We start from the raw sequence: 16,639 nt of genomic DNA, 5'->3' as shown, positions 1-16,639 counted from the left end.
CAAACCCGCTAAGGTTACATTGTTTGCTTGTCTATGATTCAAAATATAATTTCAATAGAATGTAGCCTATAGGTCTGCAACTGTAATATTTGCTTGCAAACTCATGTCTCTTGGATGTTTTAACCAATGGATCAACAACGAGAAAGTGAGCGTCTGCTCGCCCCAATTTGTTATTTCTTGGGCCTTATTTTTGGCTTGACAGCTTCTAGTTGTTTCGTGTTCATGACAGCAACGCCATGTTGGTACGTCACATACGCTGAAGCTTCGGTAAGTTTTTTTTGCGTTTTATCGATATATGTTTTTTTTCGGTATGTTTTATCGTCTCCTGGTCGAGCGGCGCTGCTTCGCGTTCTCTCGTCTGTGATCAACGCCGCGATGCATTATGTTCTCAGGCTTTTTAATCAAACTGTTGCTTGTTTGATGTCCTAGCAGTTTACTTCAAAAATAACCTTCAAACCAAATGCTAAAATGTGTTACTTAAGTTATGTACTTGTTTGTAAATTAATTATTTCATTTGTTATACTAAAATCAGGAGTTAATTAACTCTCACTCTGTGGTGGCAGATTTTTTAAAACTAAAGTAGGTGATAGCATGCATTATCTTGGCCTGCATTTAAATTAACATGTTTAAAAGTAACCTCTGGCGAGCAACACAAGTGGTAATTTTCAGCCTACTAGTTGTTTTACAATTGAGAGGGTGACGGCTAGATTAACTTTCTCTCTGGCACAAATTGAAAAGGTTGACAGTTGGGACAAGTGACCTACCTAATAAAGCAAGCATCTATTAATCTAATTCTATTATTCTGCAAACGCCGTAGCTCATAACATAGGGATGTTTTGAGCACTGAATGAGTGAAACCTATTCATTAAACTCATAGCCTAAATCAAACCGATTTGTCAACAAGATGCTACACAGGCGGCACCAGCAACATTCGATTGCGTGTGACAAACTGAGTAGAAAAGATCAACTCTGAAAAATTAAACTTTAAATGTCTTCTTTCAGATATCACCTTACGAAAACTGCTACGGTCTGTGGAAGTTTTGTAGTTCAACAGGTCTGTGTGGAAAATGGCTTTCAGGTTCTCTTCTTGGTGCGCACGGGGGTAGGATATTGCTAGAAAATAAAATAGCAAGGTGTAAAGAATGTTTTGGTCTATGTGCCGATGGTTACAGGCAATACGCTACCCATGTCTAACTTACAGGAAAGCTAGAGTGTCAGTGTCAAATGTTGAAGAGTAGGCTACGTTTTTATAGCCTAGTCCCTATAGACTACGTGAGATTCAATGCTTTTGTCTAAACGTAATCATCATTGAGTCGTTAAAAAAGAAACCACCTAAAAGTTTTGATTTTGTCAATTACGTCTTGGTTAGAAAACACGAATGTTTCAATTTTGCAAAGAAACAAAAAGGCTTTTTTTTTAAACAGCATCATAACAAAAAATTTGCAAAAGAAAGCCTTCCAAGAAGTTTCATTTTCGAACAGCCCTTCCTGTTGAGAGGATAAAATTAGCAGTAGGCCAAAACATTGCTTGTGAACCAGACTTTCTTCAACAAAACAGCACTAGGCCTGTCCTTTAGCCTGTGATCAACACATCATCCTGGTTGCTCAGCTGGAGATCATTTTTTCTTGCTCAGGCCAACTGACGTTTTTCAATCTTATTATTATTTATTTGCGTCAGACAAAGCTGTCCATATCCAAAACAAAACAACGATATAATAGCCTACACAAACAGCTAATGCACAAAGGTCACAGAGCCACTTTGGATGCGTCAGTTTAAGAGCTCACTAAATATACAGTTATTATTGCTATCGTACTCTTCATTGTTGTCGTTCCTTTTCAGCTCAACGCATTGTATGCAGAAGTTTTATGATATCTGCATGTTTGTTGAGCGGGATGGCCTTGATCTTGAACGTCTTTGGTATGAACTGTGTTCTTCTTTTCAACATATCTTGGAAAACGAAAGAGAAGCTTATCAGAGGAAGTGCTGTCATGTGGATAATTGCTGGTAGATTTACAATTTGTTCAAATGTCTTTTACATTTCATGAAGCAATGAAATGCCAGTAGCCCTATTCTTCTTTTGTTTATTTATTGTTTAGGCTTTAGCTCGGGCTTCTTGTCAGAGTGGTAGTGGCTGTTACGACTTAATCTTTATAAATATAACATTTTCAGTGTCAAATTAATTTTTATTGCGTACAGCAATAATATATGGCTTGATAAGCTTTAAATCAGGACTTTACTGGAGATAAAGTCCCGATGTATGTAGATGTAGTCAAAGTTCCGAGTCTTAAATTCAGTTCCTTAGTTTTATTATAAGCCAAACTTATGCTGTTGTTTGATCGTTTGATGTTGAAAGCATATTTGAACAACTGATGACTTGTAAGATCTTTGCAATTGTGATCTCAGATACCCACGCTAAACTGAACAAGTTAAAGTAGACGTTTAATTCTACAAAGTTTAGTGATTTTTAGCTTTCTAATTTCTTAGGAACATTAGTTCTCGTATCAAGCACTTGGTATGCGTTATATGTGATGCACTTGGCCTGGGGAGAAAGCAAACCCATTGAGCTCTCGGATGGAATATTTGTTGGTTGGGGTTCTACGGGGTTCGCCTACGCTGCTGCTACCTTTTTATTAGTTGGAGCTGCTGTATCAAGAAGGTGTGTTCAAGAAAGCTTTTGCATTAACCAAGCCTGTGTAAGGTAGCCTACTGCTGGTTTGCATTTAGAAAAACTATTTTATTTCCTTATGTTACCGTACTGACAGCTTTGTTCTTTATTGCACTTCAGGTGAGCTTGACATTGGGTAGTGGTGGCCTGTAAATCATTCGATTCCCTGGGTGCCGCTAAATATAGGCTAGTCCTTGAAGTGGATTGCTCAAGCACATAGCCCTGGAGTTGAGCAAGCGTTGTTTGATCGTGCCGTTGCATTGTTCACCAAGTAAGTCGCTGAGGTTGTTGATTCTGGACGGTCGTTTATGCTAACAAGTCCAAGTATAAGCCGGTTGATGTGACTGGCAGTCTACGTCGTAGGCCTACGTAGGCTATGCAGTAGTGCAATAAACTCTTATACAGTTTTTTCTGACTAGATTGGAATTTGAAAAATAGATTTGTGTATTGGTTCGCTGATCTGCCGTATTTAACGTAGATTTTAGAAAACGTTTGAATATTTGAGAACATATTCACTTCAAGTAAAAAAAAAGAAACAAAAATATTTGTTCATTTAATCCAAAGCAGATGGAATAATCGCAAATTAAGTATTCTTTACTGCGTTACTACTGCATAAGAAGAAGACTGCATTTAAATAGGCTATTTGCAACAACTGATTAATTTGAAAATTAAATGGGGCTGTTCACCAGGCACTTAGTTAAACAACATGATGCGTTCTACTGGTGCAAATTAAGCTAAACTATCACACGATATATAAAGTGACAATCTGCTTTTATTCCGACGTTACGTCAATCAGACACGACTGACTTCTTCAGGGAGCAAGATCAGAAGAAGTCAGTCGTGTCTGATTAGTGAAACGTCGGAATAAAACCAGATTGTCACTTTATATGTCGTTTGATAGTTTAGCTTCATTTGCACCAGTAGAACGCATCATATCATTTAACTGATTAATTTATTGCTCTTTAAAAGCGTATTTTTCAGACACCGCAAGAGAGCAGTAAAGCGCACAAATTCAATCATTGCGTCAGTTTCTTCTGCGGCTGAAAACAAACGTGCCACGGGTATTTGAATGGCGTTTTGTAATGTAGTGCAGTTCAAATGTTTAAAAATAAGACAGACTACTAATGTTTTCACGCCATTGATATATGGCATCGTTTTTTGTTTTAATATTGTTTTTATGCTTCTTTGGCAGCTTATTCCAGGCAGTTTCGCATACTTGTAGTGACTTTGAATCACTGACGCAGGCCCGGTCGCGAATTTTTTTTTCCACGAACTTTCTGTTACTTCGCATAGAGTTTGTATTAATACCGTATGAATGCAAACATATTTCGTTTGCGTGTTTAGTTTAGTGGTTTCGACTTGTGCCTTTTGTTCGTGACTCGTGAGAACAACGGTTCAACGCCCATTGAAGTCATTTTTTTTTTCTTTAAATCAATTTCTGCCGTGCACAAAAACTTTTCAAAATAAAGTAGGGTTAGGGTTAATTCTTCATCAATTCGGAAAATCTTACTTTTAGAGTGACCAGAATCAATTATTTTTCTCAATTTTTTTAGACTCGACTAGACTAGATGTGTATCCAGGCTACGTTTTTTTTTTCTAAGTGCCGCTGAATGACCAGCTATCCTGTAGGCTGTATGGGCGTTGCTAAGCAAGTCAACCTCTAGCAAAACACAAAACAGTTTTAAAAAATATGTAAGTTTTTTGTTACAGATGATTCAGTGAATTCTTGCTGTACCCACTTTCCAAGTCGAAATCGAGAAACAAGTGGAAACTGTGACAGCCAAACACATGAAATAAGAGTGCTGGAACCAATACAAAATGTTATTCTGTATACTGGACATAAACGAATGACTTACATGTAATGTTCATGAACTGCTACCAAACTTAAATAGAAAACGGTTTGAACTTTGGAAATAAAATTCAGCTTTCTGGATGGAGTAACATTATCAAAATTTTTTTCGATTGATGTTTTAATTGCTTTTGCACCCATGGTTGCACAGGCCACGCGAAGTAAAACATCCCAAACGGCAAAATCCGTCATTTTTGCATTGATTAAACGTCTGCACTCGGATTTTGACGGATTTGACAGTTTTGTTGTTTGGGACAGACAAAGCTGGAGACTAAAAATATCTCTCACTTCATTTATCAGTGAATGCTCACTCTGTCATCCAGATGGCAAAACTGTCATTTTTTCCCGTTTCTAAGGTCATTTTAAGCGCTCACGAAATGTCGCTAAACCTTAATGCTTACCAACCAGCAAATCAATCACTTTTACATTTATTTAACGTCTGCATACGTGTAAAAAGTGATCGATTAGCCGGCTGCTGATCGAATGAAAAAGCAAAAAAGTGGGTATGATTCAAAGAAATTTTCGAAAACAACTTTTCATTCAGTGCAAATACACAGCTTGTGATACAAAGGCATGTTGTTATAGACATTTGGCAGCTTGAAAAACATCTAAGTGAACTTCATTCCAATAACCATGTATCACAAACCAAGCGCCCAATAATGTGACAAGATTACAAAACTTAAATCGAAAGTTTATCGATGTTTTTATAATATTATGTTTCACTGAGGTCAGAATAGACAGACGGACAATAAATTATCGTCAACTGTTTTTGTTAAATATTTTCCCTACGCACTTTGCTTAGCTGCTCCTTCTAATGTTTGGTTGTCGTAAAATCTTTTGCGGACTTTTCATCTCTCCCACTGCGTTCCAGGCACGTCACTTTCACCACTTCTTCCATTTTGACAAAAGTTAAGTGCTTTGTCGAACTTTACATTGTCAAGGCTTTGTGCAAATTGAGATAGGTATCATATGGAACGAGATGGACCAAAAAAATACCACAAAAATGTCAATGCAGAAATAAGCTCATTTACTGTACTTCGATTTATTTTCCTAATTTCAGCATAATGCACCAACAGCGTAATGCACCATTTTTGTGATGGAATGGAAATTGGATGGAAGAAAATCTCAGGTTGGAAAATGAAAAAAAAGACGTCTTTTATTCCATCCCATATCCTTATCGTGAGGCAGTCAATTTTGTAGGCTTTAGCTTTTTAATGCATTGCAATTGCAGAGGGTTCAAATACTATTTCCGCTTTTGCACATTTAAAACTTATCAGACGAGTTTTGACTGTTTACTGTTTTTATAAGATCTTTTTTATGAGCCTAAGCGCCGAATGACCACACACGGCAAGCAAGCTTTCATACGTCAATACAGAATAGATCTTGCTATTCAAACTTTTCGATCCTGTCTAAATAACAAGAAAGAGGTTATGAAACTCTTAAAACAACAAAACAATAAAGCATCGTTGTTACCTGAGATATTATCCTATATCTAACTTCGCTATATACAAAATAAAAAGTTTCTAGTCAACAACACTTGGGCACAGCCGTTAAGACAGCAGCAGGAAAGATGTATCAGGTGTAGCTGGTTGGCAGCAAACAGTTAAACGACTTATATTTCAGAGTGAAAAAGCAGGCAGTTTCATAAAGTAAAATTTTTTGTAATATTTTACTTAATCTTAAAAATTTAATCGAATTGTTCAAGATATTGTTGCTAATCGTTTAAAATCGCCGGTTGTAAGCTGCAGAAAGTAAATAATATCTTAAAAGCGGCAAGATGGCAAAAAATTTGGGTAGGTCCGAAGAGTCCGCCAGTATTTCTCGCCACATGAGATATGCTTTGATACAAAATAGCATCGTTCAGAAAGGAGAATATCCAAGAAAACTGAGGGAGATTAACTGGGATCACAAGCGCAAAGGTACCAAAAACATTTCCACCAATAGATTATGTAGTTGTAACCTATTGCCCAAGCAGAATTTTTATTTTTTGTTAGAGATGAGTGATAAGACACAAGTCATTTGGAGCTTACAAACCAAAAATGCTTGTTAATATTTTAGCATCAATTATTATTATATAAATAGGCTATGTTAGTAGTTGCTGCAAAAACTGACACGAAAAAGATGTGCTGCCAAAGGCTTTATGTTAGAGTTAGACAATATCAAGCAAAAAACTGAAAAAAAAGGAGAAAAAGTCTAGAATTGCTAAAAGCGTGAAACGAGCAAAAGAGCTTTTTCGTGTCAGTGTTTGGTGCAAATGTTTCTGGCTCTGCTTGACTGCATAGTGCAGTTGAGCACTTTCTTTTAACTGCTGCATTTTATCTCGGAAATAATATTTAATATTAATATATTTATCAATGCTCAAATTTAAAAACACCGATCATGACGTAAGAGGCAAAAACACTTATCCTCGAAAGCTGATACTCAGGCTGCAGCTTTGTGTTTCGATTATAATAATGTTTCTTTTTATATAGCAAAGCAGACAGTGTCAGCGCAGCCGCATAAGGGCGTAGCTGAGCCTTGCACTTTCAGCAAGATTCAGTGGGCTACACTTTTAAAAATATTGTATGACCTGACAGGGTATCAAACCCATACCTACCAATTCAGAGGCGGCCACTCTAACCACTAATGTAGAATTAGTATTTATTGTGCTAAAAAATTTTATTGAAACATTTCTTTCTTGTAATTTTCAGCTTGTGAAATACTTCAAGGAAGATCTCAAGCGGTTCGCGATCACGTGATCAATTTTTGTAATTCATCTCTCGATCAATCAACAAAGAGAAAACCTAAAACTTTTCTATCACGTGATCGAGTGCTAATGGGAAAAATTAGTGTAAGATATTTTTGTGAATTTTCTCAGATTTTCTAGTTTTAGTTTAGCGGTGCTCAACCGGCGTTGCCATTCTAATGATGTCAAGGCAGTCCCACGGATCCCTCAGTATTGTCGTTAATTATTTTTCATTGATTTATTTGTTTATTTTTATTTCCGCACATCAAAACAAACAAACAATATCACTTGCCATAACATAGCAGGGGTCTGGAAAAAGGTAGAAGCGACAAATCGCGAACTTTAAAGGGTGCTCGAGAGAAGAATGATTTAATACATACAAGGATTTGGCAGTGTCCCACCAGGGCTCTCACTACCCGGCTATGCAGCCGACTACAAAAAGCACACTATTGATCTAATTGTTTTTACAGGAGCTCTCCAGTTTGTACTTGCCACCTCGAACGACTTCGGATTTTCGTTCATATAGCAGCTCCAATCTGTACCATCAAACTGAAACAATTGATAGAACTTCTCAGCTAAGGTCGTCACTAACATCATTGCTGATGTCAACACGCAAAGACTTTTTTAGAACTGATGTAAAGCCGCTGTTGACAGATTCTTCTATTGAAGGTTCTAAGCTAAAAGTTGTTCCCTTAAGACCGAGTTCTGTGAAGAATGATGCATCAGTTGGAAGAGATCGAAAGTTATCAAACAAACCGCTTCTTTCTACGTTTCAAAATGTTCAACCACAGGTTAACAGACCTAGCTCATTTCAATTAACATTTCCTATCATTTTTAGTGGCACTGGTAGCCTTATCGCAGCATGATTAGAATGGTATCGTTTGTACAGAGAAACTTTTTTTAATGTTCCATTTTAGTTTGCAAGAATGGTTTGCCGTGGCCTTTATCTCGAATTTTTGTTATTTATTTATTTAACTAACATGTTTTGTTTCAGCAAGCTACGCGGCGCTGGACGGCGGTGTCTTTTAAAAGAATCAAGGCTTTCCCGGTGCAAATGATCAATAAGGAAACTGAAAACAGACCAGGAACAACTGCAGGTGTCACATTACCAATCCGGCGGCGCTCTTGTCAGTTTTCTAGCAACGCCAAATTATTGTTACAACTACAGAAAACACAACAATTTTCAAGAATGGATTCCAAAAACAAACAACCACGTTTTTTTAACATCCAAGGAAAACGCATAAAATCTTCAAGAGTTGAGCCTGCCAAACAGCAAAGTATTCTGTTATTAGCAAATGGTATCAGAGCAACTAAAGAAATCAAAACAGACAACCCACCCAGTGACAAAAACATTCCACGAATGAACTTTAGTAGGCCTAAAGCTAAATTTTCTGACTCCCAATCCGAAAGCAAATGGAAGATTGTGAAAGAACTCTTGGGGTCTAAAAAACTTCAATCGTCAAATACCTGTGCCAATACACATCCGCTTGTTAACAAAAAAGGTAATGATGAAATTAGCGACGATGTACTCAAGTCGACACGACCTGCTGGCAACCCTTCATCTCGAAAGCGTTCGGTTTGGTGGTCAGACGAGTTGACACACGAAAAGAACAAGAAATGACAAAACTAGATAGACGTAAATCAACTAGATTCATGATTTGGGTCGTTTATCCAACCAGTGGAAAAATAACATATATGATCATAGCCGTAAAAGATGGGAGTGCACGGGACGATCGCCTCCCCGCTAAAAAAAATCATCATAAATTTGGCTAAAAATGTCCAGTTGTTTGGGAAAATTGTAATAACAAATTGGAGCCTAAACCGCAGCGCTTTTTAATATATATATAGGCTATTTAAAAAAACAAAGTTTAGGCAAATTGTGTTCGCACCCCCAAAATGTTAGGCTTTTAATCTCCTACGGCTATGTATATGATCAATCAGTTTTATTTGAAAAGCTTTCATCAGCTGACATAGTTGAAAATGGAGTGTGCAAACCTATTGTCGTGTTCTGTTCTAACCAATGACCATTAAACGCCAACTGCTGTAGGCTAGATCTATCTTACTGCATGCTCCCAGCTCCACTTCCGCTTAATGCAAATTGTAACTGAGTGTTGTTAAAATCATGCAAATTACACTTGACGAAATTAGTTTATTTTTTTGTGCTGTTTAACACTTTTTCAAAAACGTACAAACTTGTAGCCCCTTTATGTTAATAAAAAAAAGTAACATGTACAAGTTCTGAAACACGAGTTAATTCGCCAACGTAACCATTCAAAACTATTACCTGCTTTAGTTTGGTCTTTTATGAACTAGTAATTTATGCAGTCCTACGTTGTTCCTTGATTTTTCTATGTTTGGTGCACAATACAGACTTAAAAAATTAAAATGACTCTCTACCAAAGTTCAATCGCAATATGAATTATAATTCGCAGCCAGCAAATAGTTATTGAACAATATTCAATGGCTTAAAAGTTCCATAAAAGTCGTATAATTCCTGTGATTACCAGAACGGATTACAGTAAGTGATCAAATTACTTTTGCAAAGGTGCCTATATAGCCTACCTATGTAGCCAGAGGCGTAGCAACCACCGTCCGATCGGAGGGGGGCCCCGCAAGGAATGAGGGCGACTCCACCGAAGTTTTTGGATGACTATCGAAATACAGGATATAACTACGTGGTCACAAATGCACGCGAAATAGCAGAACTTATCGGTATTGAACAGGTGTTTTCAAAAGACACGGTGAGACGTAGGAAGAGAATGTTTGGTTACGAATGTGCTGATGATTTGAGTCGTCTTTCTGCTGAAGAAAAATTCAAATCGCAATTTTTTCTTGTTTTCACTGATCAGGCCATGTCTTCTGTTTCTTTGCGCTTTGACCAACTCGTGGAGTGGTACAAGTTGTTTGAATTTCTGTACAACGCTAGCAGGCTGAACAAGTATCTCAGAGAAAATGGTTGAGTTGGTTGATTTTGAATCTTTATCCTCGGACTGACAAGGCCTTGATTGGCTATTCCTGGCAGTTATACTTGTAGAGGCTCTTGACGCAGGGTCGGTTGTCGAGATTGGCAGAGTGAAGTTTTCCGATTATTGAAGTGTTGTTGCCAGGAAATTGATTCATTCACTAGGTGCCGCTGAATGGAGAGCAGTCTTGAAATGCGTTGCTCAAGCGCACACCCCGAGAGTCGAACTTGCGCCGCGTGGTCTTGAGTGGGCAAGTAACCACTGAGCTAATGGGGAGGACAATGAAACTGGACAATCACTGCAAAAAAATTAAAAGAAAAATGGGAGACATTGATGCCAATGAACTAATAATGGAATTAAATCGTTTTATTTATGTCATCGAGAAAGAGAGAGGACTTGTCACGGCAAGCATTTTTTTATTATACAAGAACAGCCTTCAGGAGATATATTCGAATCTTTGCATTTGCACCAAAATTCTTCTGACCGACCACACCAGTTACTGTCACCAGTGCTGAAGGACCATCAGCAGAATGAAACTGATCAAGAATATTCTGCGCTTAACCGTGGCAGATGACAGGCTTTCTGCTCTTGCAATTACCATCGAAAACAAGATGGCCAAATCCCTGAACTATGACCCATTACAATTTGCGCAGAACAAGGCTCGAAAGAAGCGCTTTGTGTAATTATGGAATATAAGTCCACAATGTCACTGTAGACCTATGTATACACAGTGGTGGGCGCACCTAATGTAAAAGTTAGCTTTCAACAAAGAAATAAGCGGATTTCCAATAAATTTACTTTCGCTAACGAGTCCGCTAAAATTTCTAAATATTAGTGAAAATGCTAATCCGCTAACCAAAGCGCGGTTAGCTTCGCTAATTAGCGGAACTGTGCCCTCTACTGTGTATATACATAATATAAACCCTGCATGTTGTGTAAAATAAATACCACATTCCAGTTTCTGCATAAGGGGCCCCAGACTTATGTTCGGAGGGGGCCACGTTTATTGTTGCTACGGCCCTGTATGTAGCCTACTTGTAATTTGGCAGAACTAATCACGTGAACAACCGAAGATGACCAATTTAAAAAGTTCCACGAGAATTTCAAAGTTACCAGAAAGATATGCTAACTAGAAGTCCTATCTTGAGGGTTGAATTTAGCCTACTAGGCAGAGCAAATTGTGATATGCATTTGGTGCATTTTAACAACCATTTCTCTTTCTTTGCAAAATTTGGGAGGCAGGAATATATGGTTTGTTCCCTATGGGTTCACTTGCTTTCTAGCCAGGTTCATTGGCGGATCCAGGAGGGGCAATTGCTTCCCTAAAACACAGAAAAGTAATTGTATTTGCCGTGTATTTGCAAGGTATGATTAATGTAGACCTGCACAACATTGTGTTTTGTTGAAATCTCCCTCCCTAAAGCTATACTTGCTGGACCCACCCTTGTCTTCTTTCATTTGAATTAGCTTAGTTTTTTGTTTATTTTAGTATTTAGTATTATAGATTTATTTACATTTCTTGCTTTATGCTAATGCTGTGGCCTACATTCAAGAAAAATACCTGGATTTGTTCAAACTCCTAAGATTTTGATACATTTTTTATTTTTTTGCTTGTAAAATTTCCAAGAATTTGAGCTAATAGGTTGAATTCCTGAGTTAGCATTAGAACCTGTTGATTGCCAATACTTTCCTGAACTTTTAGAACTGAAATGCAGCCAATAAATGTGCATATTTGGCTAGGAGTGATTATCCAACTTCGTCAGTGACATAAATGTTGCTGATCTAAAAGGGAATAGCCAACTGAAGCCTGAAAGCAAAGTTGCCATACCGTCCTTGCCATACGCCACTGCACCAAAGTTGCCATACGCCACTGCACATCAGGTGGCTATGGCTTAATCAAACACTTTGTCGTTCTCATCATTTCATCAAATATTTGCCCCCCCCCCCAATTTTTTTTTCTGGCTACGCCACTGTGTATGGCATTCCCTCCTATCTCTCTGCCTAAACTGCCATAAAATCTGGATTGCTAGGCTACCATGCATTATATTTATTTAATCTTGAGTTAAAAAAGTTTCTTAATTAGTTATTTTAAAAGTATCTTACATAATGTCCATTGTCTCTTGTACCATTATCAGCGGTTGGTAGGTCTACTTGCCGAGACTAAGCATCACGCATTGTTTTACGTTAGTAAAATGGAAATTTACAAGTTAAAGTATAGCATAAAAAGGAAATTTGCATGCAGACATAAAAAAATAAATTGGAATTTTAGGGGGCGCCCCGGCGCCATAGGTAAATCCGCCCCTGGAAACAACTTTATGAGTCACCCAGTAGCCTAACGATGCCGTGTTTTATTTTGTTTCATAAAAACAGTTTGCAAATTCAGCAGCATGGGGGAGTGTTAAAGAGCGCTTGGTTCAATTTTTTTATGTTTAACAAATATGACTAAGCTCACGAGGCAGACATTATATTCGGTCTTTAGGATTTATAAAATGATTTCCAAGAATGATTTGCATATGTAAATTATTTTCAAAAATGCTCCAAAATGAATGTTGTGCATTGCCAACTATGTCGATATGCTTGCCCAAATAAGTATTTTCGTTATGATTTGCTTGTGTGTGTCCAGCCTGGTTTGTGTACCCAGGTAGGCTACATCTTTATTTATTTTGTGCTAATGGTAGCCTACTGGCTAAAGAATACAATACAATACAGCACTACAATTAATTATTCAATTGAGAACAAGTTCGGAACTACCTTGCGTGCCAAGAGTTCGTTTGTTGGATATTCTTTGTTTCTTCTAAATTTCTTTTCTATTTATTCCATTTATGATTGAATTCCTCCACAATAGGTAATTTTGTAGGCTACAGTCCTTGATCACAAATAGGCCTAGGCCTACAAAGTTTCTTTTCTTCTTTCTTCTGATGTTGCAAAAGTTAGATTAATCTGATGGTCTTCGAACTACTATTTTTAATTTGATAATTAGTCCACTATTTTTAATTTGGATCGTCCCTCAAGGTTACTTAAAGAGACTTTCAAATTTAGGAAACTTGTATTATAAGTCTCCCTATCCTTTTCTTAACTTCCTTCAACGCACAATTTTTTGAAATTTATTTGATTTTCTTTTTAAAGGATTAAAAATAGTTCTTTACAAACACCAAGCAATAACACCAAAAGATCTCAGCCATTCGGACGGCATTAACAAAAAACTGAAGTGATTGAAAATAAACAGTGAAATGATACTGGCTCTACCTTTGAGAAGGCGCCTTCCGACAGGTAAAGCGCTAACGAATTAGGTGACGCGTTTGCAGAAACATTTAAGCAAATGAGCCTCGTGAACAAGGACATACTGTAGGCTACTATTACAATGTGAGCGAATTCAAACATAATTTGATTGTTGGTCTACTGAAAGGTAAGCTTCATGCTTCTGTGTCGCCTAAGTTCGAAGAACATTTTTTAAATTATCCCAAATGAAAGTTCTAAACAGCCTCATTCAATTTTCAGTAAGGTTCTTAATCGTTCATCATTTTCTTTTATTCGCGTTTTAAGGTATGCAACGTTTTGCCTGATGAGTCTTTATGAGAATGATTCAATACATACAAGGATTTGGCAGTGTCCCATCAGGGCTCTCACTACCCGGCTATGCAATCGACTACAAAAATCACATTGTTGATCTAATTGTCTTTACAGGAGCTCTCCAGTTTGTAGCCTACTTGCCACTTTGAACGACTTCGAATTTTTGTTCATCTATCAGCTCCAACCTGCACCATCAAACTGAAACAATTGATAGAACTTCTCAGCTAAGGTCGTCACTAACATCATTGCTGATGTCAACACGCAAAGACTTTATTAGAACTGATGTAAAGCCGCTGTTGACAGATTCATTCCACGTTTCAAAATGTTCAAATAGAGGTTAGTATAGACCTAGCTCATTTCAATTAACATTTCCTATTGTTTTAGTGGCACTGGTAGCTTTACCGCGATTAGAATTGTATTGTTACTCTTTTTTTTTTCTGTTGCACTTTAGTTTGTAAGAATTGTTTGCCGTGGCCTTTAACTCGAATTTTTGTTATTTATTTATTTAACTAACATGTTTTGTTTCAGCAAGCTACGCGGCGCTGGACGGCGGAGTCTTTTGAAAGATCAAGGCTTTCCCGGTGCAAATCATCAATAAGGAAACTGAAAACAGTCCAAGAACAGCTGCAGGTGTCACATTACCAATCCGGCGGCGCTCTTGTCAGTTTTCTAGCAACGCCAAATTATTGTTACAACTACAGAAAACACAACAATTTTCAAGAATGGATTCCAAAAACAAACAACCACGTTTTTCTAACATTCAAGGAAAACGTATAAAATCTTCAAGAGTTGAGCCTGCCAAACAGCAAAGTATTCTGTTATTAGCAAATGGTATCAGAGCAACTAAAAAAATCAAAACAGACAACTCACGCAGTGACAAAAACATTCCACGAAATTTTGACAACTTTAGTAAAGCTAAATGACCCGACTCCCAATCCGAAAGCAAATGGAAGATTGTGAAAGAACTCTTGGAGTCTTAAAAACTTCAATCTGCAAAAAGCTGTGCCAATACACATCCGCTTGTTAACATAAAAGTTGATACTGAAATTAGCGACGATGCATCCAAGTCCACACGAGCAGCCGTGGCCGAGTGGTTAGCGCGTTGGGCTCGCAGTCGAGAGCCTGCATGTTCGACTCCAGCCACCCGCACTTGCTGTTGTTTCTCTGGGCAAGAAACTTAACGATAATTGCCTCTACCTAGTGATCGATTTCGAGTAATGGGTAGTACCAAATTTAAGTCATAAGTAAAGTAGACAACCGGAAAACAGACATTGCCGTCGGCTGCAGCGTGGGTCAGGTGTATGTCGGAAGGCGTACACCGATGCATAGCGCTCAAGTCCGCTTTCCCGCAATGCAGGATAAAGATAAACAAACAAAAAACAAAAAAAGACCTGCTGGCAACCCTTCATCTCGAAAGCGTTCGGTTTGGTGGTCAGACGAGTTGATACACGAAAGAAACAAGGAATGACAAAACCGCATAAATGTAAATCAACCAGCTTCATGGTTAGGGTCATTTATCCAACCATTGGCAAAATAACATATATTATCATAGCCATAAAAGATGAGGATGCAGAGGACGATCGCCTCCCCACTAAAAAAAATCATCATAAATTTGGCTAAAAATGTCCAGATGCTTGGGCAAATTATAACAAATTGGAGCCTACACAGCAGCGCTTTTTACAATACATAAAGCTATTTAAAAAGACAAAGTTTAGGCAAATTTTGTTCGCACCCCCAAAATGTTTTAGTCCCCTACGGCTATATATATGATCAATCAGTTTTATTTGAAAAGCTTTCATCAGCTGTTTTTTGTCGTATCCAGGCTTGCACCCAGTGGTTGAAGATTTAGATTAAGTGAACGGGAAGGCAAGGAAGCCAATCTTCGTGTCCACCTTCAGGCATGCCTTTAAGTGTCCTGCCAGAGACACAGCCGCATGCTCTTGAGCGGTATCGAACCGGCGCCCTTTCGATTGCCGTTCCAGAGCTCACACCACTCGGCTATGCAGCCGAAAAAAAAAAAAAAAAAAAAACGTCAACTACTGTAGGCTATCTTACTGCATGCTCCACCTCTACGTTATGCTAATTGTAACTAACTGAGTTGTTAAAAATCATGCAAATTACACTTGAGGAAGTTAGTTTATTTTTTTGTGATGTTTAACCCTTGTTTCAAAAATGTACAAACTAAAGCAACTTGCGTTGTTCTGGTGACTATTTACTAGGTTACCTCCTGATGTTAAAGATGATAACTAGCTTTTTGCATTTCCGACCTTTCGTAAGTCAGCACGACTGACTTTATTAAGGTGGCTAAAACAGGTTAACACAACCTGTTCAGCAACGGTGGCACAACACAAAAATATACTGATAAAATGAATAAAGTAAAGCAGCAAGAATCAGAGTTAAAACACGCAACAAGATGACTGCAGGTTAAACTGAATACAGTGAATGCCTAAAACCAGTAGGCTACTTTCCAACAGCGTAAATTTATCTATCTTTAGGGCCACCGTCAAGAAACGTTGAAAAGACATCAGACCAGACAGAAAAAAGGATTAGCAATTACAATGATAGAGAAAAAGCTCTGAGCAAAGGAAAAGGTGAAGGTAAAGTTAAAGTAATTTTTTGTGCACAGAGGGGAAGTTCTGACCATCTTTCTGGTTAAGAGCATGTTGTGCTTTCTGGTTTATGTACCACTTTTCTATAAACAATCTTTTTGTATAATCCTTTTCAGTTTTAAGAATGGTAGCGTTGGTCCAAGTAATTTTATGGTCTGAATTTATAGAGTGTTTGCAAAGAGCGGAATGCTCCGGACGTTGAAATTTAATAGCTCTTTGGTGCTCGTTGATTCTAGATTTAAGATCACGTTTTGTCTG

The 16,639-nt window shown here is 37.8% G+C and overlaps 2 protein-coding genes across 2 annotated transcripts; both read left to right on the top strand.

Annotated features, from left to right (window-relative positions):
* Positions 1-126: 126 nt before the first annotated feature.
* LOC145778441 (claudin-19-like) lies at positions 127-4,527 on the top strand. The gene is made up of 6 exons (XM_082589918.1): positions 127-267; positions 1,003-1,102; positions 1,840-2,004; positions 2,485-2,656; positions 3,647-3,726; positions 4,376-4,527. The coding sequence occupies exons 1-6, from the start codon at positions 127-129 to the stop codon at positions 4,525-4,527; spliced, it is 810 nt and encodes a 269-aa protein (XP_082446044.1).
* A 1,539-nt stretch (positions 4,528-6,066) lies between these two features.
* LOC145778684 (uncharacterized) lies at positions 6,067-9,612 on the top strand. The gene is made up of 4 exons (XM_082590233.1): positions 6,067-6,433; positions 7,205-7,344; positions 7,710-8,030; positions 8,234-9,612. The coding sequence occupies exons 1-4, from the start codon at positions 6,292-6,294 to the stop codon at positions 8,858-8,860; spliced, it is 1,230 nt and encodes a 409-aa protein (XP_082446359.1). The 5' UTR covers positions 6,067-6,291; the 3' UTR covers positions 8,861-9,612.
* The last annotated feature ends 7,027 nt before the right edge of the window (positions 9,613-16,639 follow it).

The sequence above is a fragment of the Aplidium turbinatum genome, chromosome 10, assembly GCF_918807975.1.
Source record: "Aplidium turbinatum chromosome 10, kaAplTurb1.1, whole genome shotgun sequence".
NCBI classification, from domain to species: Eukaryota; Metazoa; Chordata; class Ascidiacea; order Aplousobranchia; family Polyclinidae; genus Aplidium; species Aplidium turbinatum.
The sequence above is the reverse complement of the archived record's forward strand: the minus strand, read 5'-3'. Positions and strand labels throughout refer to the sequence as shown.